We start from the raw sequence: 25238 nt of genomic DNA on the forward strand, positions 1-25238 counted from the left end.
TGTATGTTTGTGAGTGTGTGAGTATATGGGACCTCACCGCTGCTGGGCACAGGACACTGCTCACAGGGTTTATTCCACGCACGGCCAATGTTGTAGGCACAGCAGCACTTCTTTTTGGTCATGTTGAAGGTTAGCTCTCCGTCACATGTTCTGTTGTCGGAATAAAAGTTCCTGTAGCAATAGCTCTTCCTCATATCTGGAAGTGATTACAAAATAGAAATTGATTGTTGCAATCAAGTTTATTGTTGAAGTTTATTGTCAAAGTAAACATAAAACAAAGGAAATTACACTTTGTGTAGTTAAAACAACCACATACCTTTGCCTTTAAGGATGCAGGTTTATTGCTAACACACAATGGGAAATGCCATACAAGGGCTAAGGAATAGCATCTAAGTGACGGCATTATAAGGCCTTCAGCAACGGATATTTGACCACAAACTGTGAGATGTGTTTTGAGATGTGTTTTGAATTACACGAGTGTACTGTAGCTCAAGTGTCTGATATTGTCATTGTTGAATTTAAAGTGACAAATAAACTCCTTGAGGACAATTGGACTTCATATATATCAGACATACCCATGCAATTGTTGCCTCCATTGACTTGCATGTAGTCCACGGGGCAGATGCAGGTGTAGTTTCCAATGGTGTTGTAACACTGGCCGGGCCCACAAATACCTGGACGCTCGCACTCGTTGATATCTGCTCACACAAAAAGATTATTCGAATCACATTATTCACTTACGACTTGCGCTGTCGGAAAGTATTTGCCTAAAGTATTTGACAAAGTAACCATTTTATGACAGCGTTTTTTGATACTCTGCATTCAGGTTTCCAAATGAAATGAGTGGTTCAATCCAATGAACACATATTTTACTTATTTATACACATTTTAAAATTTAAGGTAAGATTCATTTCAAAGCTATGCCACATCTGTGTTCTATTTTTAAGACAGTGTGGTTTTACCAAAAGACTGAGTGCCTGTCCCGGCAGTATTTCAGGGAATAAAAGTCCAGGAGATTGATTGTGCGTTTGTGAAAAACATTTGTGGTTCCAGAGACAGATGAGTGAAATCGGATCATTTGTGAGTTAGAATGGGCGTGGGAATAAAGATTTTAAAAAAAGAAACGTGATAACGACACCTCTGTAAATGTCTATTTGTGGTTGACTCAAAGCTACAATGGACTAACCCCATGAGCACACCAAAATCTCATCCAGTTGACAACCGTCCAAACTTTACAATGCAGGGAACGAATGTACAGTATTGGGCAACAATAGCATCCCTTTGGCCTTTTTAAAAACTCATCATAAAGGACTTAAACAAGACTCAGAGCTAACATTTTCGCTCTTCATGCTGTGGCCAAGAATTCTTCTATTGATACGTTATTAAAAAAAAACATAGGAGTCAATGTGACTACTACCGAGTTCGAACATCAGTCCTTGCAGGTCAGTTTTAGTTGTCTTGCATGAATGAATTCAGAAAGGTAAAAGAGAATACTGTGAAAGAGAGAACATAGTGTCTGACGTCATTAAAATTCAATGTATGTCATTCAATGTTGTTGCGCCTTTAGAACAGTGCTGGTTGTAGTTTTTATCTCCTACTGCCTTGCCAAAGGGTTTTATTACTATTGGTCTGCCCAAACGTCGTCTGATATTTTTACACATTATTCAAATTTTGAAAATAGATTGAGAGCAAATTTTTTACCTTTCTTGAACACTCAAATGTCTTCCCTTATTTTGAGGGAGCCAAGTGGCATTATGGTGGCTCAAAATTGATTGTCCGGATGTTTTTTTTAGACAATGAGTGAACATATATAGGTTATATAAATGTAGGTAAGCCTGTTTAGTTCAATAACTGTACGACTGCTTTAGTGCACAAGAAACTGGTCAGCCACTGAGGAAAGTGCAAGCAGATTCATTTCCGCCTATTACACGGTTTTGGAAGTTAGTTTTTGATCGATTGCATCATTCATGGTTGCTGCACCTTTCAAAAAGACGTTTAAGAAGAAGAGATAACCACAGTCGTTTGCTTTTGTGAAGTATGACTCTGATGTTGGACGTCTAGTGCTGGTGGCCATGTCCTAAACTTTTAATCAATGGCAACGTTATATATTAGCATTTAAAAAAAAATGTTTTTTTTTACATGTTTAAGTAAGGACTGAACAGTATTTTGGGGCAGTGTTGTATTGGTGTTGATGTGCATCAGTATATGACAGCAATACAAAGTAACGTGGTAACTCAAGCAAGATGTTTTGGGGGTTTTGGGGGGTTGTTCCCAATAAAGTTATTTTGGAGATGCCTGACGATATGTCTGTTGGGTGCATCATCATTCAATACCTTCACAGACTCTGGTCTCTTGGTTGAGTGCGAATCCTCTTGGACATTCACACTGAAAGCTCCCAAAGGTGTTGATGCACTCTCCTCCCTGACACAAGCCCGGCAGTTCCTGACACTCATTGATGTCTGTCAGAGAAAAAAATCAAACATCACAATGAGGGTGTCATTTCCGTGTAGGAGTCATTCAAGGTCAAATGTTTGCATCTGACCTTCCAAGATGACAGTGATGGGGTTCGGTCTGAAGCCTTCACCACCTGGACACAGGGTCTTATACTCGGCTGTGGGGAGCAAGGACAAATCATAAAAAAACATCAACAAATCTATAGGAAGGTCATCTGGTGGAGCTTTGTTCCTGCGAAACATAGATGGGAGCGCATAGAAAGCATTTCCTATAAGGTTTCTGACCATCTGCTAGCAATTTTCACGCGAGTTGCACAAAGCGCTCTCATTTTATCAGTCACATCAATTATGGTAAACACACATATACACACTCAGCAGTCAGTCTGAAACATGAATGCTGGCAGTGTACTGGATGACAACATTTATCCAAGCCTGACATTTCTGCTGACAGGAACAATAACAGGAAATGACTTGGAGTGATTCAAGGGTTCTCATGAGCAAATTGGTTCATTTCCTGTGAGTAATCATACAAAACAGCTCACTGTCACTGTTCACAGTCTGTAGGCTCACACACTCAATTGTTCTTGTTTATAGGGGGTTGACATGCTCGCTGCAATTCCACAAGCTGAGGAAAACTTCAAACGACCTCACGGTACCCTAAATTTGCAATACGAAGAGACAAGTACAACACACGTCACGCCAAAGAAAAGACTTGTTGACCCACTGTAGTTGAGAGACGGGCATAATTCACACGGGTTCCCCCAAGCATGGCCTTGCGAACAGCAACAAGATGCCTTAGAAACACCAACTCCGATCTCATTGGAGCAGTCCAAACTCTCAGATGAGTCTCCTCTGGGGTGCACATCCAGGTAGCAGCTTCCAGAGCGAGTATCTGTGTGTGTAAAAAAACAAACAGTGTATTTTCCCCCCATCCACCTCTGTATGTTGTTAGGAACTAATCATGAACATGTACAGGATCTATTGCATCTCACCTACGCATCCCACCCGGGTTGGATTAAGCTCAAAATCTGGGGGGCAGTTACAATGGTAGCTTCCGGGGATGTTAACGCAAATCCCATTAATGCAAATGGTTGGGTCTGCACATTCATTGATATCTGAGAAAGAATAAAAAAATAATTCCCAAGTGTCATTTCCATACAAATACATGAGCACAATATATTTTGTCGACAGACTTTTCTCAGGAACAATTGGCAATGGTCATCAGACCTGTGCAGTTGCCTCCACTCCTGTCCAGTTCGTAACCAATGCTACATTCACATCTGAAAAGGCCTGGAATGTTCTTGCAACGCCCATTGACACAGATGTCAGCGAAGGTACATTCGTCAATATCTGTGAAATAGACAGGGAGAGGAAGAATGAAATAATGAAGACGTGGTACAAGAGAGGGGGGTGGGGGGGGGCAGGCCCAGGACTGAGGGATTATGGGATCATGGGTGGAAAATTGCCAGCTTGCTAGAGGAAGTGAAGGCTTCACTCGCGTTTCTCCAGTTTGACACTTTTGGGGGCTGGGGGAGAAAAAAATGGCATGACATCTCAAGACTGATACGCACATAAAGTATACGAGGTGTGTCAGAAAAGTTCCAGGACTAGTGTCAAATCCAAACAGCGTGTTTTCCCTTTTGAACTAAGCCTCCTGGACTCAAATGTACTTTCTCAGCCTTCCCTGTCATCCTGATGTTGTGCAGATCTTCAAAACAGTTTCACTGTATGAGGTCGGGGAGGAGGAATGGCACGAAGCCAGATTGAGTGGGTAGAGAAGTTGTTCTAGCCTGGTGATGTTCTGTTTGGCAAGGAACTGTCAGATGCTCAAGGCAATGTGAGCAGGTGCGTTGCCACATAGGTTGATCGTCTGACCCACATTGAAGGACCCCTTCAATGTGGGTCAGTGTTTGAAGTTTCGGTTTGAAACATACTGTATCTTTTGTGATGATGATCCTGAAACATTTCTGACACACTTTGTACAAATCTAGAGAGGCTTACTAAAGATTTCATACTGTGCCCTTGTCCTTTTCCTTGTGAGATGAGAAAAGGAAGGACAAGAAAAGGTCATCTCGGGATGTCTGATATATGCACACAAAGACTTCAGTCTACTCATTAAATTAAAACCTGAGACTTAATTGCTTGAATTGTGAATCACAGTCATTTGCTCCTGTTTTTTTTTTTTTTGGTGTTCATTTCATAACTATCATTAAGGTCAGCTTCTGTAATGCCATAATCCATTACCTCAGTTTCCGAATCAGGTCCATGAATTGTCAAGTGTTAACATAAGGTGACCAGACGCCCCCATACCCCCCACGCCCAACACACACACACACACACACACACACACACACACACACACACACACACACACACACACACACACACACACACACACACACACACACACACACACACACACTTATTTTGGGGACTGGAGTCATATCTTCAGCATTTCAGTCACTGTTTACGCAATCATTTGTAGTTTGGTGTTTTGACCTGGTCTGGGAAAATTAAACAATATTGTCACATACTAACTAAACACTTTAAGAATGCTTTGTTGCAAGTTGATCGATTATTTATTAATCCGCAGATGTGATGATGGAATGATAAACTAACCTTTTGCTACATCTTTTTGTGAGTAGGTTACTTTATCCTGCCTTTCGTTCGTGTCGCTGCAACTGAATCAACCAAAACAAATCTGTTAATTTGTGCATGACTTATCATGCCCCATTCCAATACCTCATGAGTCCCATTTGAATACATTCTCTGTTTGGATGGATTTCTTTTTTCCGAGAAGATAAACAAGTTACCATTCATGACAAAACCATTTTAAATCAATAAAAATGGTCTTAGGCACTGTTGCCATGATCTTGTCTTACCCTCACAAGCCTTGCCGTCAGCGGTGGCGATGAAGCCCATGTCACATTCGCAGCGGTAGCCGCCAGGCATGTTCAGACAGTGGCCGCTCTCACACAGGTTACCATTCTCTGCGCACTCATCACTGTCTACAATTGGAGGTCAAGCAAAACAGTCTGAGAACACATAATAACGTGTTACATTGGTTCAATCTGAGACAGGCTTCTGGTTTGCATATGTGACCTGAGCAATGGAAGCCATCTCCAGAAAATCCATCCTTGCACGCACACCGATACGAGCCCATGGTGTTGAGACACTCTGCGTTGTTGCTGCACATGTGGGTCCCATTGGAGCACTCATCAAGATCTTTACAAAAAATAAATAAAAATACATTCAAACATAACATGAAATGTGATTCCGATTTGTGTGCAGTATAGTAAATGGTCAAAAACATTTGAACAATTAAAAGCTTTAACTCACATCAAATTGCCAATTCTGAACAAAAGTACATTATGGAATTGTGTTTTGAGGAGGTGGGTTATTATAAAGTCTACATTTGTAGAATCCACCTTTTTTTTAATGTGTTTAATGTTTGCGTTACCTGTGCATTTGAAGCCGTCGCCAATCCACCCTGGAGCACAGTTGCATTTAAAGCTCCCTGCTGTGTTGGTGCATGTTGCATGTCGGTCACAGTTGTGCGCTCCAATTTCGCACTCATTGATATCTGTCAAAGAGAGGAGAAATAAATTGATTTCACATAATGGTTACACTTCACATCATCGAGCTAGTTCCATTTTAAATGCATCAAAGTAGAAGTGAGAAATCGCAGAACTAAAACCTTTTTTCCCGGTTGACATCCTTCATCCGAGAAGAGATTACCTTTAAGGATGAAGACAGTATGGCATTCTAATTATCGCTTCTACAAAAATTCCCGCCGGTTGGTGTTTAATTGTTTAATGTAATATACTGCATGCTATGTTAGCAAGAGGTACTGTATAAAAGTGGATATGAGACGTAATACATTAGCACAAAAGCATCTTTTTTTTTTCCTTCCTTTCGTGGTGAGTTCAAGTAGTGCTTCAAGTTGTCCTGGGTTGTTGGAGCTGCGTGTATCCATAAGGCTACTTTATTAGGGAATTGTAGGCAAGGAGAAGACGACAACCTGGCTCCTGAAACCTCCCTTAAAAGGTTTTGGCCACCAAGGAACATTTGGAAAGGACCCCAGTACAAAATGAAGTTTGAAGTGATGGAATTGGAAGTATGAGTGGAGGAGGCAAAATAAACATGGAACTAAATTCACTCTGTGAAAGCCGTACTATGTTTGATTTAACTCGCCCTGAGTGAGTGGCAATTGGGTGAAAAAGGATATGCCCATCCTGTGTAACAAAATTTCCAATTTGTGACAGTCTGCCCCCAAAAATGCTCTCAGAGAGGCCAACACCAATTGTCACAGTACGCTGAATTGACAGTGATGCACAGAAATGCAGAGTTGAAAGGAGTATTGTCAAGATCTGGTGATCTGCCATGACTGCTTGTGACAGGACTGTGTGATTGCAGAAGTGGGTATGTAAAATGAGGGTATCTGTTTTGTCCTTATCTGTTTTGAACTCAAAGATATTCGTTCTTGTGAGGAAAAAAAAACAAACTCTTTTTGAGGCTAGTAAATCAGTCCTCAAAATTAGAGATCAGTTCTGCTGTTTTACCGTCTGCCCGAAGAAAGGTTATGCCTTAATCACACTGCACTTCACGATGGGGTTAATTTGAGGGCTGAGAGCAAATGAATCTCCCTGCATCACGGAAGGAATTAAATCCAATTCTCCTCCAAGCTTTGATGTTAGACAGCACATGAAACAAGGCGCTCGTTCTGATGTGCAAATACAAAACACAAACAAGGCAAGAAGTGTGTCGGCGTCCACAGCTGGTGTCAGGGATAAGATTCCGTTCAATGTGGCAAATGCTTGACAGATGATGGGCAACAAAGGGGAAACAAATAAAGAGAAATCTGCCAGCTGTCTCGGGCCAGCTTCGCATCCTGTCTGAAAGTAAAAAATGTTTGCTATTATGGCACTGCACTAACACCTGCGGTGGAAAAGTCCACCTGTTAAGAACATCCCCTTGATATTCTTCCGAACTGCTACGACGCCACCCAACTTGTAACCCACACTAGAACTTTCCAATCAGCTCCTCAACACACAAATACAACAAATGATAAAAGCCACAGACCCTGCCCTGCGGTTTTCATTGTTGTGGGATACAACTGACACGACAATGTCATCAACAGCTTGACCAGATGTTGTTAATTCTCACACACGCATGACAGTTGATCAAACGTGAAGGGGAAAACTATCATCACTGGCAGGACCAGATGTTTTTTGTTTCTTTTTTTTAAAAATCAAAATCACAGTGACTTTCACATAAGAAGACAAGACAACTAAGTCAGGTGGTCTTATTCCAACTCAGACTGGCTAATTAGTTCAGGGTTACCGTCTTCTCCATGCTCCTTGTGAGTGTTCTCAGTTTACATTTGGGTCTGTGCTAAAATGGCACCAGTAACTGCCGCTCTCCTTTTTCAAGTGTACAAATGCCAAATAAAATGTAAAGTAGCTAGTTGGTTAGAGTCCAATCCTGTTTGTCACACTTGTAATGGATGTACTGTTAAGTCCCAGGAAATTCATACCCTGGTCAAATTTGGAAGAAGCTGTCAAAGATAGCAATGAAAAAGATTTGCCATTTTCATTGGTGTCAAAATCTGTTTTGAAAACTATTCATATCTCTTAACCCTAATTGGACTATCCAATTTTTGCCATCACTGATTAAAGATCCTGGTCATTTCCATCATAATATAGAGCAGTGCAATCAAATATACATTGAGAGTAGACCCATTTTTACAAAGCCAAATTCTGTTTCATTCAAACATTTTGGACTACATTTGCCTCCCTCGGCCACAACAGTGGGAGTACATTTCCAGAACGGATCAACCATGTTACAGAGGTACCATGCCATGTATCTTGAGACAAAACCATATTTATATTTTCTCATAATTTCAAAGATGCCTGGGTTGGACTTCCTGTAATTGCTGTGCATTTGCATCTGATATCCATGTTTCAAAACATCCTGCCTGAGAGAAATTACTGTCATGGTTCCACTGTATTCTGGAGCTTAAGTTCCCAAACTCTGAATCGGAATTGGCTGCAGCGGATATTTCGATGGGGCCAGGAAAGCAAGTGTGTGCATAGGTACTTTTAATCACACATCAGACAGTCTGTTTATTTGTGTCTGAAGGTAGACACGCTGTTGCTGAGTTTGCGTCTGACTCATTTTAGAGAGACGAGGCCAGATCAGATCACAATCCAAGTTGTCAGCTCGTTCTCTCCAACAGTCTTTTAAGAGCCGCTGTAAATCAGAATTCACTCAGACTAGACGAGCAGCTACTTTAAACTCTCTCGGGCCGGATGGACTTTGTATTTATGTGTTCTGGGGTCATCTCAGGTGATTACAGGCTACAGAGCTCCTCCAACTATCACGTAATGTTTAACTCACCTTAATGAAAGAGCAGCAACGGTATAAACAATGGTGAGATGTGATGCATGCGTTTGAAAGAAAGAATCACTGCTCCCGTCGCCCATGTTGTGAAGTGTGTGTGAGTGTGTACGTGCGTGTGCATGTGTGTGTGAGTGTGAGTGTGAGCTCTCGCTTGTGGTCTCAGATGATGGTGAGTAATGTGAGAGCTACCTCTGGTTAGCCAAACATTCTCCCCACGATAAACCCCCATGTTCAACCCAACCACAGACACAAACTGTTTTTTACTTGTTCACTTTCACTTGTTTTTAACACTGACAGGAAGGGGTGTTATATATACTCACGCTGTACTTAAATGGAATCTCAGATGTGTAAAAAAAGAAAGACTGGTGAAAGTACTAAATAACAAAAAAACCCGTTAAATAATATTCTTAATTTTCTATATAGCGATGGCTGGAAAGCAAAGCACGGGTGCAGTCATTGAATGAAGCTAAAAATCATTGCCAGCAGCGCCTCAAAATATCCATACTCTCGCCTTCATTCCTACTCATTTCCTTTCTTTGTGGCAATCTGCTTCCTTGACAATCGCACCATGTTTTTGTGGTTCAACAATGATCCAGTTTTACTTCAGTCATTTTGCTGCTTCGCGCACGACAAGAAAACACGGGGCGTGTATGTGAGTGCTGCTCACCTGTGCAGCCTGTAGTTCCTTTGCGTACCGAGTATCCCAGTTCACAGTGACAGATGAAGGATCCCTTCGTGTTTTCACAGTTCCCACTCAGGCAGATGTTGGGATTGAGTTCACATTCGTCCACATCTTAAGAGTCAACAAAGGCAAGGGGGTGAAATGATGGAGGAGCATGTGTTTTATTTTACTAAGCAGCACAATGGGCACTTGTTCCGGCCCATACATAAGCACTCAAATCATTGTCTTGGGCTTTTTGTTTTCTTTCTCAGTTGAACCAAGCATATAAATGTCACACATTCCTCTCCACCACAATGTTCATTTTAATATCATCAACAACAATATTACTCACTGCTAGCTCACGCACTCTGAGTCATAAAATTCTATTCAACTGACTCATCTTTTGGATAACCGTTAAAATGAGCAGAAGTTCCCCCAACTAAACCAATTGAGCGTTCAGCTGCTTCATTTTGCTTTGGTCATAAAATGATATTCGTTACCGAGGCAGGTCTTCATGTCCTCGGATGACATGAAGCCATCGAAGCAGAGACACTGGTAGGTCCCCGGCGTGTTGGTACACTGGCCACCATCACAGATATCTGGACTCTCCTCGCACTCATCAATATCTGAAGAGAAAAGTATCACTCATCTTTAAGATGCAACAGTAGTCGATATTTGTAAGGTCAATAATTGTTAAACTTAATTATCAATTCATTTTTAATATTTATGAATGTCAATAGTTGGTTTCACATGTACTGTACATGAACAGCAACTTTGTGAACATGTGATTTTTTCATCAGCGCAGAATTAAATAATAACATACATGTGGCTGCAAATCAAGAAAGCCTGGTGCAGCAGAGGGGATGTACATGAAGCATGTAGCAAATTGAATTCCATTTTTTTTTTAATTAAACAGCATCCTGAGAAAAGTGCAGCACAACCATTTGTTCTTTTAAACAAATATCTCCTCGGTTAAAAATGTACTTAGCTGTCTCTACAGTATAGACATGCACACAAAAAAAACTTCCACTAAGGCAAAAACATTAGTTTTATCCATAAACATCTTGTGCGCATTTATAAAACTTCCTGTAAAGTGAAACTAAATGGCTATTTGACACACCACAGAGAAAAGTGTTGATAACACTGCTGTCAAATTTGAATGATTAAAAAACATTAATATATAAAATGGGGCTTCAAAATGGTAAAAAAAAATCAAATGAAATAAGCGGCTCTTTCTGCTGAACTGTTAACAACTGTCAATCAAAAACCACTGGTACAACCTGGAAAAACGGCTGCTACTTGATCGAGCATCTTTCTTTAGCCTACACGTAACTAACTACATGTTTGAGCAAAAATGGATCTGCCTCAAGCCTTCAGTGGCTGAAATATTTATCCCACCAGATCATCGCAGGGTTTTCCCACATTGCGACGAGGTGCTCTAAAGCGGTCATGGCAACCCAAAGGCCCAGTCCAAATTTTAGCTGCAAGTCAGACTTTTTCCCCTACTCTTTGGTCTTTCAACCTTTCTCTGCATGAGGTGCGCACACTCACAGCAGGCAACTAGGCTCTCTAGAGAGAGCACTCCGTGGACTATGTTTCTGGACTACGCTTAGGGAAGATGTATTTTCGGTGCGTAGGTGTAGCCAGCTGATTAACTATGTCACAATTGAACAAACAGAGGCACTCAAGCTCTTATTAGGTGGGAGAGGGGCGATGCACGCCGGACACCAAGGTGAGTTGCTAGCCACACCCCCCAAAAAATCTGGACAACTGAAATGATGTTTAATGCTATAGCTAAACAATTCTGTACAGCATAGGTCTCTAATTCACCTTACAGGTTCTTTCTTTAAATATTATTCCAAGGATTACATTACAGCTGCAATTTCTTCCTCAACAGAATGTTGTCTACTTCCTTCAAAGATATTGCAATAAACTCACTACAAACACAGTCTTTAAAAAGAAATGGTTTTGTTTGTACAACTTTTGACGTTTCAACCACCTCACAATGTACAGCAATTTGCTTGGCCTACCATGGAAAAAAAATACTTTCAAACATGAACAGCTGTGTCACACCTAAAGAGGGTAGTATGAAAACGTAACGCAGGCTAATTACCTGTGCAGCTTCTCAGATCAGGCATGAGAGCATATCCAGAATGGCAGCTACACTCATAACTGCCTTCTGAGTTTGTGCAAAAATTTTCACACCCTCCATTCTCAATGGTGCATTCATCGATGTCTGAGTGGAACAAAAACAGACAAATAAACACGACATACTGCTAGCACATACCGGTATTGTCAATATGCATATCTGTAATATCTGAAGCACTCACCCACACAGTCCAGTCTGTCCGCAGTAGATTTGTAACCTGTGTCACAGACACACTGGTAACGTCCAATCATGTTGACACATTGGCCATGCCTGCACAGCTTGTCGCTCAGGTCACATTCATTGATGTCTGGGGAGAGCAAATTAAATTTACTCATATAGGACAAAGACATGCGCAAAAAATTGCTAGGCTTCAGGCTCAAAACACACATCATATTAACACAGAATAAAACTATAATTTGTGCTTTTCAGTTTTTTTTTTTGTTTTTTTGGGTCAAGTCTTTGGTTCTCATGCATTTATCAGCATCTAAAGACTTGACACAGACACTTGGACCATACGCTGAGCCCCAGAGAGCTCCGAGAACTCAGAGGAGGATGGACGAAAAGGAGCCAACACTTGACAGTCTAACAGTCCACTTAATGGCAAGCTTTCCCCACTCATCATCTATCCACACCTTTTTTTATTGCCAGAGAGCCAAAGTGAGAGTTTCATTTGCCAAAGGAATGGATGAAGGCTCAAATGAAAAGCTTTTGAGTGGTCCGCCCAACTCTTCATTCTGACAACCTCGTCACTCACCGAGACAGGCCGAGCCATCGGGAGCGATCTCATGACCATCGGGGCACACACACTGGAAGCTGCCTTCGTTGTTGACGCACTCGCCTCCCCGACACAGCAAAGGATTGCGTTCACACTCATCAATGTCTGATGGGGAAGAAAAAGAACTCTCAGATGTATGCAAAACAAACAAAAAAAATCTGGCTGTCTGGGAGGATGTGACCTTCATGATTTGGAATAACTTATTCAAATAAAGTGACTCATTAAAAGCGGCGTAAATCATGAAGTCTGCCTTCCCTTCTTGAACCAACCTGCTTTTTAGTGTTATTGTGTTGGCAATCGTGGACTAACATCATCAGCCAACAAAAGCACTGATGCTCACAATTTAGTGAGCGCTTTGCTCAATAATTTTAATCAGGTTGGCCAAACATAATTTAGAACAGAAATCGAGCAATACGTATTTTCTCAGATGGTAAGACCGGAAACTGCACATATATATATATTTTTTGTGCAGGGTCCAAGTGCATTATAATGCAATGAGTTTAACGATGTAATAAAAGGCAATTATCTTTATGATGCCATGAAAAACGATTGAGTGACGGGCTGCAGGAATTGCGTGGTGCATGGGGCTTTACATAACGAATAAATCAGCCATATAAACAGTAAGTTCCACGTCTGACATGTTAGTAGAGCAGAGGTGGAATTACCATTTGACTAACACGGGCAATTTCCTGGGGCTCCAAGATTCCACCCCATGCCTCCCAAACTTATCATAAATGGCTTAATTCACACGCTTAAGAAGACACCAAACCGCCGGATGGATTGTGATCATTTCAAGTGTTCCCTCCGCCCTTGTCATAAAATGGACTATTCCATCTTCATATTGCAAATGTGCAGAATTGATAGAGGGAAAGGGTAGCAAAACAAACCCGTTGCCATGTTTGATGGAAAATGAAGCAAAGTTATGTGGAGCGCAGAATTGGAACAGGTGAGATGAACACAAACGTTTCTTATGAAAACGACCAAAAGCTTCAACATTTTCCACAGTGACTCTAAACGTGCATGACCGACACCGGCAGATGCTCTTGCCAGTTGCTGTAGCGCCGCTGTCAGCGTCAGCTGAGGAGGGTGCAGTACAGATGAAGCGAAAAGTAATACGAATGATGCTTTTATCAGGAAGATGTGAGTGAGTATTCAAGCAGTCAAAATGTTAAATGATGATAAATATTGACACATTCTCTCATCAATTTAAGCGAAAGTGGTGAGATGATTCAATTGTTATCGATAATAATCCTCAGATTCAGTCACTCAATAATCTTCAGAAAATAGGAGAATTCAATTCCCACTTTTAGTTGATAAGATTCAAAATCTTTGCATGACTTCATTATGATCTCCTAGGTTCCCCAAATGACTGGAAATTCCTCTGGTAGAGCACCGCTTTCAATGACTGAATGGTAGCGTCACACCAGGTTTTCAGAACTTCACCCAAGAGATCTCTCGCATGCCCAAATTGTTCCAGGAATAAAAAAAATAAACCCTTCAAAGCCACAGAGCTAATGCAATATGCATCAAATTATGCAAGCGTGTGTGAAGGAGGATGTATCTCTCACCCATGCAGTTTTTCATCATCATGAAGCCGCTCTCATAGCCTTCAAAACACTCGCACTCAAAGTCTCCTGGGGTATTGACACAGCGCCCCTGTCCACACAAGTCGGGAGAAATGCGGCACTCATCAATATCTACGGGGAAAAAGAACACAAAGCAAAACATCAAACAATAACAACGTAGAGTTATTGATTTGTCGACCTTCTTGAAAAAAGCACAGGGAATATTTCGAAAATGCAATTTCATGGAAAATCAATAGTAGAATGCTGTTTTTTATTTCATCAAAATGAATCAACTAGACTCTACACCGATCTGATCAAAGTCGGTCTATATTTTTTTATGCAATCAGTGATTGATTGTCACGTCATAATTTGCGCAATCCATCAATGAGGTCATTTGCTTTTGTAAAATAAAAGATCAATAAAAAGTAGCTTCAATATGTGTTTTATTTATTCAAATTTAACATCCCTTTGATTCAAACTAGCTTTCATCACTCAGCGCAAGTTAACTTCCAGCCACGCACACTCAACCAATCACAGATGCAACCAGCAGGCATGTGTTGTTGTTTGAACTAACGGAAATAGATCCGTTGTTGACAAGACGAACCAAACATTTACTGAACGAGGATACGAGATATACTGCGGTCACACCGTACGTGTGCTGAGCAATTCTCGCGACACGATTACATATAATGTCAACACAGCTACACTGGATGCTGCCAAATGGCTTTGAAAATGTGCTACTTCGTCACAGACACAGCACATACCTTGAAAGTTAATAAGTGGAGAAACAATGAAGGAGAAAATACTCATTATGGTCTGAGGGCGCCGAGCTGTACATTATACAGCTTCCAATACTAGCCAAATATTCTGATTGTTGACCCCATGCGATAATGGATTATATCTTTTGTTATCCCCTTCCACGTGCACTGCTCAGTGTGACAAAAATGCCCAAATTGTACACCTGCGTCACCTTGCTGTTTTCCCCCGTTATTATTGTGGAATGTTGCACTCTATTTTGAAGCCATTTACGAACTGCAGCTGGTGCTCCTTCAGGAGTTGGACTGGGAGATTTTGGGGGGATTTTTTTTATTTTTTATTACAAGGCAATTCATTGCTGAGATGGACTTCAAGTTAACTAATTCTAACCTAAAGCGCAGTCAGAAATTAGCTGATGCCCGAGCACTACTTGGAGAGTGGTTGTGTTCAGAGAGGTAGAGTGTGTTCCGCTCCCATTCATTTCTGAATGCAGCCACCAATGGTGCACCAAGTCCCCAGGCAGACCGCCTAGTGCCTAGCTCAATTTTTGGTGCAGTCTGAATAGCCGAACGACAAGTTGAGCAATGCTCTCAGTTTTCGAACAGCTGACGTGAATTATTTCCGAACGTGTTCCAAATGCACAAGAAACGGAATGACTCACCCCCGCCCTTAGCTGCCCTCGGAACAGGGAATCAAGAATTGTATTGGAACAGAATCTCTACTTACTTGTGGACTTTGAAAAAAAAAACCCAAAACAAACAAACAAAAAAAAAAACTGGTTCAATCCGAAATACATACATACATAACCTTGGCACATTTCTGATCGGCTAGTGCTAGTGTAGTACTGTGCATGACTAGAATCAACACAACAACAACCATCACACCATGAGACTGCCCTTGTTTTCATGTCTTGATTGTCTTTGTTGTTTTTAACTTTGTTATTGAATTGTTTTTTTATGTTCATTTTTATTTAAATAAGCAAATATCACATTCACAACACAATGTTTCTCACAAAAAAATGTTGCTGTATTATTATTTATTTTATTTTATTTTTCTCTTCAGGAGAAATGTAAACACAAAAGGTTGTTTTTACATTTCAGGGCAATAATGTAGCTTACCAGAAGGCCTGATCCAACGCCATCAAAACCTTACCAGCCAGAGCCCTTTAAATACAAGGAGCTCTCAGGCCTTAAAATCATTTTCCTCTGATTGGTGGAACACTTAAATTTAACGTGTGTCAGTCTGTGTAAAACCACAATGACCACATTTCTTGGTCCAGAAATATATTTTTATTCACTTGCTGGGCACACAGAACAAGACATAAGTATTAAATGGGAAGTTTAAGTGTTAGGTAAAGTACGGTAAGTTGAAGTGAGCCAACAGCATGTTTTGTTGACCCAAACGTTGTCTATGTGTTGTTCATCGGTTATGCGGATCATAGTCTTTCAAGTATGACATGATGACTTGATTGTTACTCACCGGTGCAATTTCTCTCATCCGAATCCAATGCATATCCATTATCACAACGGCACCGGAAGCTTCCAATGGTGTTCCTGCACTTCCCATTTGAGCAAATTGCATTGATCATCCTGCATTCGTTTATATCTGAGAAGAGTCAAGGGACAATGAGGGGTAAGAGAGAGAACACGGCTTGGACAGTAACCCAACCTTTGATCAAAGTAATACCTTTGAGGAAGGGTCTTCCGTTGATGAAGTCACCACGGTGGGAAAAGCCTGGTCCACGAGGGCAGAGCTGAGTGTATTCCGGGGTACCTTTCTCGGGACATTCATCGCATTCTGGACCCCAGGCTACTCCCACTGAGCAACAACAAGCATCCACGCGGTGTTTTCCTGAGATAGGAGCTCCACAACGTTCATCCTCATGTGTTAGGTAGCAATGCTCTGTGCGCAAGTCTGGAATTGACCGGAAATTTGCATCAGTTTTATTGCTCAACGTGTATGCTTTCAAAGATACGTCAGGTATGAAGTTGTGAAACCTACCGATGCAGGTTCTCCCGCTAATATCAACGGTCATTCCGGGAGGGCATTGACAGAAAAAGGAGCCGTGCGTGTTGACACACTTGCCATTGATACACACTCCAGGAAAAACTTGACACTCATCCACATCTGAGGGAAATATTTGTGGAATTATGTTCAGATCCAGACAATGCGTCAAAGCAAAACTTACCTTCACACACGTTTCCTCTGACTCGAGCAAGGCCCTTACTACAAATGGGATCTGAGAATGACAAACAAAGCCATTTTAGATGGTTTACTGGACCAAGTAAACTTTTAAGCGAGCTTACCTTTTTCGCATTTGACACAAGGGCTGTTCCAGGCCACTCCTAGTGTGGCACAGCAGTGAGACTTGAGCGTTGCCCCGTTGATGTTGACTTCACAGACATCATTAATCATCTTCAGCCAGCAAGTGCTTTTAGTTGTCTCTGATTCAGCCGACAAATAAACATACAATATAAACTCATATTTAGTAATGTAGAAAAAAAAGTTCATGTAAGTGATTTGAGAACTGGTCATATGTTTGAAGTATCTTACGACTCTGATGTGGCTCTGTTCAGCGTTAACCAATCACATTCAACCTCATGTTAAATGGGAGTCACCACACACCAGCCACCGTTTAAATTGGCCTCTGATGAACCTCAAATTAGTTTCAGAAGTTCAAGTAGGCTTTTCCTGACATTCATTTTTACTTGCTAACAGTAGCCTGAAGCTTTTGTGCTGCTAGATAGAACTGTTCATAATCATGAAAATCTTCTCTAAGGCCCCATGTGCAGATGAATAAATATAGTCCCAAAGCAAGATGGCATTACAACCATTTTTCACTGCAGGTATGGTGTTCTTTTGGTGAGGGGCAGTGTTGTGTGTCCCCCAAATCTACCTTTTGGAATTACAGGTATGGCCAAAATGACAAAGCTGCGGGAATTACAAACAGTTCCAAACAGTTGTCATTAGGAGCATAAAACCTTCAGGTTACTTCTAGAAAGCAAGAAAAATGTCCGGAAAAGCCTATTAGTACATCTGAAACGTATTTAATTTAATTAAATTTGGTTAATCGGATGCAATTAAATTGTGACAAGTGTGTGCTGACTCCAATTTAACAAGGGTTCGAATATTGTTGAGAAATGATTTTTCGTGGTCTCATTGTCTTCATATCCCAAAAATATCAGGAGCAGAGGTGTGTCGACGTTTTTATATTCACTTTATACTGTACGGATGTGCCATGATCGAGTAGTTATTTCCGATGAACATGTATTAAAAATACAAACAAAAAGATGATGTAGATTGGACAGGTATGTGGACCGGATTTTTTGGAACAATTTTACTTTAGTTGACATTATCACATTCTTTTTTTCTAATATTTATAATATTTTAATGTATAATATATACTGTATGTACAGTATATTATAATAATTATTTTATTCTATTTTTTTTTTACGAAATGCACCCAAATTTCATTGTTTGCAATCAAATGACAATAAAGGTGATTCTGATTCTGAAGTAAGACAGTATACTAATGATCTGTAGTATAGCATTGATCCAAAAAAAAAAAAAAAAAAGTCTACTTACCAATGCACTCAAGCCCAGAGCTGTCCAGGGAACTGCCCGTTGAACACAAGCAAACAAATGACCCTTTGCTGTTCATGCAGTCCGCATTCACACAGGGATTAGACACACATTCATCCACATCTGCCGGAAACAAAATGAACAAAATGACGGATCCCGTATTTGCTCCTGGTTGCAGACGTCCTATCGTCATCAAAAGTGAATACATCACAGACCTTCACAGATATCTTTTTCCGGACTGAAGCGGAATCCTTTGGGACATTGACAGCTGAAACTTCCAGGTGTGTTCCTGCATAGGCCGTTATCGCACAACTGCCTGTTAACCAGACATTCGTCAATATCTGAGGAAAAACACACAAATGAAGATTTTGCACGTGGAAGCTTTTGATGTCCAATATTTTCTGCCTGGTGAAAAGCCAAGTCCCTTACCAATACAGTTTTTGCCTGTCAGGTCGACCTCAAAGCCTTCGTTGCAGGTGCATTTGTATGTTCTCAGCATGTTCTCACAGACGCCATTCTGGCACAGGTCCGGATCGAGGGCACACTCATTAATATCTGAGAGGACAAAGACGGCCATTTACACATCCATGCACAAAGAAAAAAAAATATTCGGTGTTGATCGACATAAACATAACTTATCATCGTTTTTGAATTTTTCATTGTCAAGGTTAAGAGAACTTCCTGTAGAAGATCTAAAAACCTTTTCAGACTTTCCTTGGACACAACTGTCGCCATTGGAAGCCATAAAAATAAAAACAATACTATAGTAACTGCTTTCCACAGCCCTGTCGTAATAATAAGAAACGACACACAGTGGCATCCGTACCTCTTGCATCTCCAGTTGTGCCGATGCCATTTGGACATAAAGCCAGGAACTCAGCTGCAACACAACACAGTTTAGTCAGTTCAACCAAAACCTTTTCTCAAAATTCAAGACATCCGATACCATGCTATTATCGATTTATATGCTTTGTCATGCCTGGATGGTATATTAAGACGTCTCTTTAATGCGGTGCAATGTCGGCTTTCCGGAAAGAGATTTGAATTAGGTGGGACAAATTGAATTGAGATTTGCCTGTTTGACGTGTGTGTATGTGCCCTTGCTGGAACCAGCGTGTCAAAGCAGGCCAAGTGTTTGGGGCATCCAGAGTCGAATCTGTGTTTTGAATTAAGAGGGTGGGAGGTGACTCCATATGTGACTTGAATGTTCTTACCAGAGTTTTGCGGTGGGCAGGGTTGGCAGGGCTCCCCATAGGCGTACTCGATGCTAGCACAGCAGCACTCGGATTTGGTCACAGCTCCAAATAAAGGCCGAACACATTGGCCTCGCTTGTAACCGCCGTAGCACGAGCTGCGCATGTGTGTGTCTGTGTCATATGGACATACCAAACAGAGTGAGTGTGTGAGAGATGAGGCAGAAGAATCTAGGGGGAGGCTCACAAGAGAAACGAGGAGGCAAGAAGAAGTAAACAACAACAGAGGGAAAACATGCCGTTGTTTCCCTCTATATAATGTCCAGAGGTTTGAGACATTCTGCTGCGCTGAAATCATCCTGGTGACAGTTGACCCTCAACAAACATCAACATTTCATTACCATGACAACACCCACAGAGATATTAGGCGTGCGAAGCTATTCATCGTGAGACTGTGACAAATCGTGACATAGTTAATTTTCTTTCTACATGGTGAGGTTATTGGCAAATATATATCAACACTGAAGTGGATGATATATTGCTTTTCATGATTGTTTAAACCAAATTACTAGGTTAATGAGCAATTTTACATCGGTGACTTTGTAGGCTTAGAGCTTTTAGAACTCCCCAAAAGTCAAGTGTTCAGTATCACTGAAAAAGTGCCAATGGTGTCTTCATTGGAATCACTCAGTCATCTTGAAAATGGAGCAGTCATGAAACGCTGAGGTCCTATTATAAGCTGCCAAACATTTGCACGCATACCAGTACAATGGGCAGTTTAAAATGTGTTTCCTTTATTTTATTTGGCTCGTCACGGTTCTTGATGAGGATGTTTAAGAATGAGTGTGTCACTCTGTGCACAAGAAGCATCGAAACACCCCTGGACATCGAGCAGAAGAGTTTCTTACCGACACAGACACGTCCATCCAGGCCAACCGCCATCCCTGACATGCATTCACAGCGGAAAGATCCTTCCGTGTTGACACAGTGGCCATTCATGCACATACCTGGAATCTCACACTCATCAATGTCTGGAAGCAGATAAACAAAAGAGGTTGGGCTTTTTTTGAAAACAATATAAATTCAACAAAATAAAAATATTGTGTTAAACCACTTTCTGCCAACATGTGCAATTTTATTGGGTAACTGAACAGACTGAAATTCTCAACACATGGAAAAAAAAAGTGCCCCGTGAATCTACTTCCAGCTGCAGCGTGGCATGGCTACTTTGAGTATGACTCGACTGATTGGAAATTGTCGTGAAACGTGTGGCCCTGAATCAATTCCATGAACTCCCTCACACCACGGTCTTGAGCATATCACATTGATGATCATGATAAACGACAATGCTGCAAGCGTGCAGATGGTTTTTGGTTTGCTGAGAGAGACGGGGACTCCAGGGACCTTTCTGACTCACGTTTCATTAATGACTACATACGTCAGCACACTTCACACACACCCTATGACTTAACTAGGTCAGCATCTCCATACCAAATCCCAAATTGAACAACATGACTTCAAGTCATCTTTTTCCCTGTCTTATTTGTGAACAATTCTAATCCTTTCAATTTTGTAGTTAAGAAGCCACAGTTGCACTTTGTGTTTGATGAGACAATGCAAGGTGTTTATCCAAAGTAGCTGCCCCGTACCATTCAAAATTGTATGTAACATCACAAAAAATATATATTTTTTAATTGTACAGTTTTGTACCGTCTCCATAATTGAGGCAACACATGATTACTGTTTGCCACACCAAAAAAACACAACAAAAAACATCAAACCAGTGATCCACTCAAACACACTTCTGCTCAATCGCAGTTCCACAGTGGAAGACAGACAGAAGGTCATCAAATCTAACATAGCTGCTATTGCATTTGTAGTTGACAGCAGGATATCATAGATGCAACCATGTCTGCTTTTGTATAGAATAATTTTTCCAAACTCAGACTAAACACGGCAGTGGAATCCGTAACGACAGACCATCGGAATATCCAAAAACCTGTCCACAACCGCCAGTTTGCGTTGTGGCTGCAAAGCACTAGTGACAGTATTGTAGCCAGTTTAGTCACCCAGACCTATCAAACAGCCTACAAAGGAAGAGTTTACCACCAACACAGGGTACTCAGGGCAGTGTCCGCACATGCTTTTGGCTGTGCAGTCAAATATTAATTGTGTTACACTGCACTGCACTGCTACAGTCATTTCGTTCTGATCATTGTTGTTGACTGACAATTGTTGAAGTTTACATAGTTTGTACAAGTAATTCAGAAATCCTCATGCTTTGTTGTGAAATGTTCACCATACTGTATTTTCAAGGGTAGAGCAATGCTGGAAAACATTCTGAAGGAGTTTCAAAAGTTTGTGGAAATTTACTATTTATGGTTGGGTTCAGTCCCAATCTCCAACGAATAGCAGGGGTCCATTGCAGTGTCTGATATAATCCAATTGGCATTCAAGGATGTATTTGATGTACTGAGGGTAACAGCAGACTCATAAAAGTGAATGTCTGACTGTCTGTCTGTCTGGCTTGTCAGTGGAAAAGCTGCTTCTCCTCCATCTTATGTTAATTTTACGACAAGTTCTTTTCCCTGTACATGAGCATGTTTAAGATGGTTGGCTGCTCAAGAACGTCAGAGCAGGCAGGCCCCAGCGATCCACATGTCCAGCTGGGATGCTGCCAGGATGCTGAGGGATTTTTGCAAGGCTTTATAGGGGATTTTTTTTGTTTTCTGCCCTTAGGACACTCACAACAGAACTACTAACAAACCAGGCATGTGGCCACCCTCCAAGTTTACCGAAATAAAGCCACCTACGCCAATGACACACTGGCCAAAGTGAGGTAAGGATTACTAAATATTAGTAAGCATAGAAGGTTGTGACAAACTCACCTACACACATGCGCCCACTAGCATCGAGTAGGTAGCCGGGTTTACAGATGCATTTGAAGCTGCCATCCTCATTGATGCAAAGTCCATTGAGACACATGTTTCGGATGAGACACTCGTCTTGATCTGAGGACAATCACAAGCTAGTTAATGGATGTTATTGCATCACCATCTTGTCATTCGTCACACACGTCCTCAAGCATGTCTACTAGGGGCTGACATTTTTTAGGGAATGCTGCGGCTCTAGGGAATCCTGCGGTGCGGGAGTGGGAGTCATTCTGAACAGGAGCAGGAAGGAATTGGAGTCGTTTTAACCGAGATGAGACAGGATAGGATTTTTATCTATTTATTTTTTAACTGTGGTCTGAGACGGTCGGGATTTTTTTTCCGTGGAAGTGGGATGGGACAGGAGAGAAAATCCACTTCTGGGTCTCTCTCTAATGACTGTGATTTCTCATTAACTCGCTGCTGATATAACTTTTATTGTGTTTGAAAGTGAGTGTAAGATATGAGAACTTCCAATTTTAATGACTATGAAACTACCGAGATGAATTAGAACAGGGGTGTCAAACTCATTTTTGTCGCGGGCCACATTGTAGTTACGGTTTCCATTGGAGGGCCGTTGTGAATTTTTGGAAGCCATATACTGTAAATGTTTAAACCCCTCCATATATTACATACACAGCGCACAACAAATTGATGAATAACTAGCTTTAAAATCAGAAGTCAAGAATAATGACTGTTATTGTGGATTACATTTGACATTTTGAATTTTTGGGTCAGACTTTAACAAGCATCATGGAACTTGACATGCTTGATTTGCTTTCACGGGCCACATAAAATGACGTGGCGGGCCAGATTTGGCCCCCGGGCCTTGCCTTTGACACCTGTAAATTAGAATATCCACACGCATCTTTTGCCTATAGCTAATTGCATGCAACAGTTCGAGAGATAGTGGGATCTGGGCTGCAGATTCTATGAGGAGGCCTTCACCGATGTTGATGGCAATCAAGTGGATCATTCCGATCTCGAGGAGGGCGGCAACCAAGTACAAAACGGACTCTGTGCAATTAATGTGTATTATGAACACATTCAGGGTGCTACAGCTGGGATAGGCTCCAGCATGCCCGTGACCCTTGTGAGGATAAGCAGTTTTGGAAAATTGATGGATGAATGGACGTATTAAGCACTGTGTCTGCCTTTGAAGGGTTAGTATTAAACATCAATGTCCCGGTAAGATATACTGTAGGTTACTTCAAGCGATCTTAGTTCTAGTCCACCCATTCTGAATTTTTGACAAAGCATAATACTATTTGGGTGTAATTTTAGAGTTATGTGAAGAAAATTATTTTCTTTGAGTTGTCTGATTTTACAATTGCATAATTAGTATTAACTTAGAATACGCAACCCCCCCCCCCCAAAAAAAAACAAAATACAAAACAAAACATTAGCTTTAATCTGGAAACCATCTCATCCATTTACAAAAAAAAGGGGGATGTCTGCTTTTGCATTTGAATTCTTTAATTGCACTGGGAGAAGACTTTCTCAAATTTCAACACTTTCATTTGTGTCCAGTGGCTTGCTTAAAATCAGTGGAAGGCTACAACTTGTAACCTTGGAAAAATGTTGGACTTGACATGAAATATATGACATTAAATAATGAGCCAAACAGACAACACCCTGGCATGAGCAGTTGGTCATTATAGCACCAAACAGCCTTGAAACACCCTGTTTCCAATTGCCAAAAGCCTCATTGAGCATTGACTGAAAGAGTAGCAAGGTTCATTAGACAGGATTACACCGACCACAATCAAAAAAGAAAAAAAAATCCCCAAACTTGTATTCCATTAACGCAGTTGTGTTGACTCACCCTGACAGTTTTTGCCATCCGTTGAGATCTCAAATCCGGCATTGCAGACACAGTGGAAGCTGCCCTCTGTGTTCACGCAGCGACCGTTGTTGCAGATACGACCATTGGCGACACATTCGTCCAGGTCTGAAAAACAAGGCTGTCATCACGAACAGAACATTCTAATGTGTGTGTCTGTCTGTCTGTCTGTCTGTTGATGCCTTTGTGTGCATATTTGAGTATGTGTGTGTTGGTGAGAGCAGTTGTCCCATCAGCAAAATACTTCTGGAGTCCCTCTCACACGTAACTGTAATCCTCTCTCACTCACCACTGAAATCCCTTTACACCATACCAAAATACTCATAGACAATACCGAAACAAACCTTCAGTTGTGTGTATGAGAGCATTTCAGTAGTCACTACTGTGAGTAGAATGTGAGATTCTTTCAGATGCGTGTGAGTGAAAATAAAATCTTTATCGTGTGAGAGTGTGTTTTAGTAGTGAGTGTAAGATCATTTCAGGTGTGAGAGTGTTTCAGTAGTGTGTGTGAGAGGTTTCCTAGCAGTATGTGTGAGCATTTCAGTGGTGTTAATGAGCAAAAAATACAGTGGCATAGGATAGTGTTTCAAGGGTGAGGAGGAGAACATTTCAGTAGTGTGAGTGAGCATTTCAGTTGTGTGAGAGAGAGAAAAAAAAATCAAGCTAATGCGAGAGCATTTCAGTTGTCTATATGAGAGCATCTCTGTCGTTCGTGTAAATGTGTTGAAGTAGTCACTATTGAATGTGAGTCCAAAAACAAAAAACAGTCGTTTGTGAGAGTGTTCAGTCGTGGCTGTGCATGTTTAGTAGAGAGCATGGGAGTGCTTTAGGGGTTGGTGTGGGTGCATTCCCATTGTGTGTTTGAGAGCACTTCATGAGGGTATGTGAGCAAAATATCAGCGATGTATGTGTATGAATTTTAGTAGTGT

General features: G+C 41.2%; 1 protein-coding gene across 1 annotated transcript in view; it reads right to left on the bottom strand.

The window, feature by feature from the left end:
* Positions 1-25238, bottom strand: part of fbn1 (fibrillin 1) — a 68001-nt gene that overhangs the window by 18540 nt on the left and 24223 nt on the right. Inside the window, exons 14-42 of the mRNA XM_086106812.1 lie at positions 24292-24417; positions 22425-22547; positions 20445-20567; positions 19558-19710; positions 19170-19223; positions 18773-18898; positions 18559-18684; positions 18347-18466; positions 17068-17205; positions 16950-17000; positions 16763-16888; positions 16448-16675; positions 16241-16366; positions 14009-14137; positions 12420-12545; positions 11847-11972; positions 11630-11752; positions 10017-10142; positions 9523-9648; positions 5914-6036; positions 5556-5678; positions 5336-5461; positions 3681-3803; positions 3446-3568; positions 3178-3345; positions 2543-2611; positions 2334-2459; positions 576-698; positions 38-196 (exon numbers count right to left, since the gene is read on the bottom strand). Coding sequence (XP_085962938.1) covers positions 38-196; positions 576-698; positions 2334-2459; positions 2543-2611; positions 3178-3345; positions 3446-3568; positions 3681-3803; positions 5336-5461; positions 5556-5678; positions 5914-6036; positions 9523-9648; positions 10017-10142; positions 11630-11752; positions 11847-11972; positions 12420-12545; positions 14009-14137; positions 16241-16366; positions 16448-16675; positions 16763-16888; positions 16950-17000; positions 17068-17205; positions 18347-18466; positions 18559-18684; positions 18773-18898; positions 19170-19223; positions 19558-19710; positions 20445-20567; positions 22425-22547; positions 24292-24417 — 3639 coding nt within the window. The remainder of the gene's footprint in view (positions 1-37; positions 197-575; positions 699-2333; positions 2460-2542; positions 2612-3177; positions 3346-3445; positions 3569-3680; positions 3804-5335; positions 5462-5555; positions 5679-5913; positions 6037-9522; positions 9649-10016; positions 10143-11629; positions 11753-11846; positions 11973-12419; positions 12546-14008; positions 14138-16240; positions 16367-16447; positions 16676-16762; positions 16889-16949; positions 17001-17067; positions 17206-18346; positions 18467-18558; positions 18685-18772; positions 18899-19169; positions 19224-19557; positions 19711-20444; positions 20568-22424; positions 22548-24291; positions 24418-25238) is intronic.

Source organism: Hippocampus guttulatus, chromosome 3, assembly GCF_054856545.1.
Source record: "Hippocampus guttulatus isolate MCC_2025c chromosome 3, RoL_Hgut_1.0, whole genome shotgun sequence".
NCBI lineage: Eukaryota > Metazoa > Chordata > Actinopteri > Syngnathiformes > Syngnathidae > Hippocampus > Hippocampus guttulatus.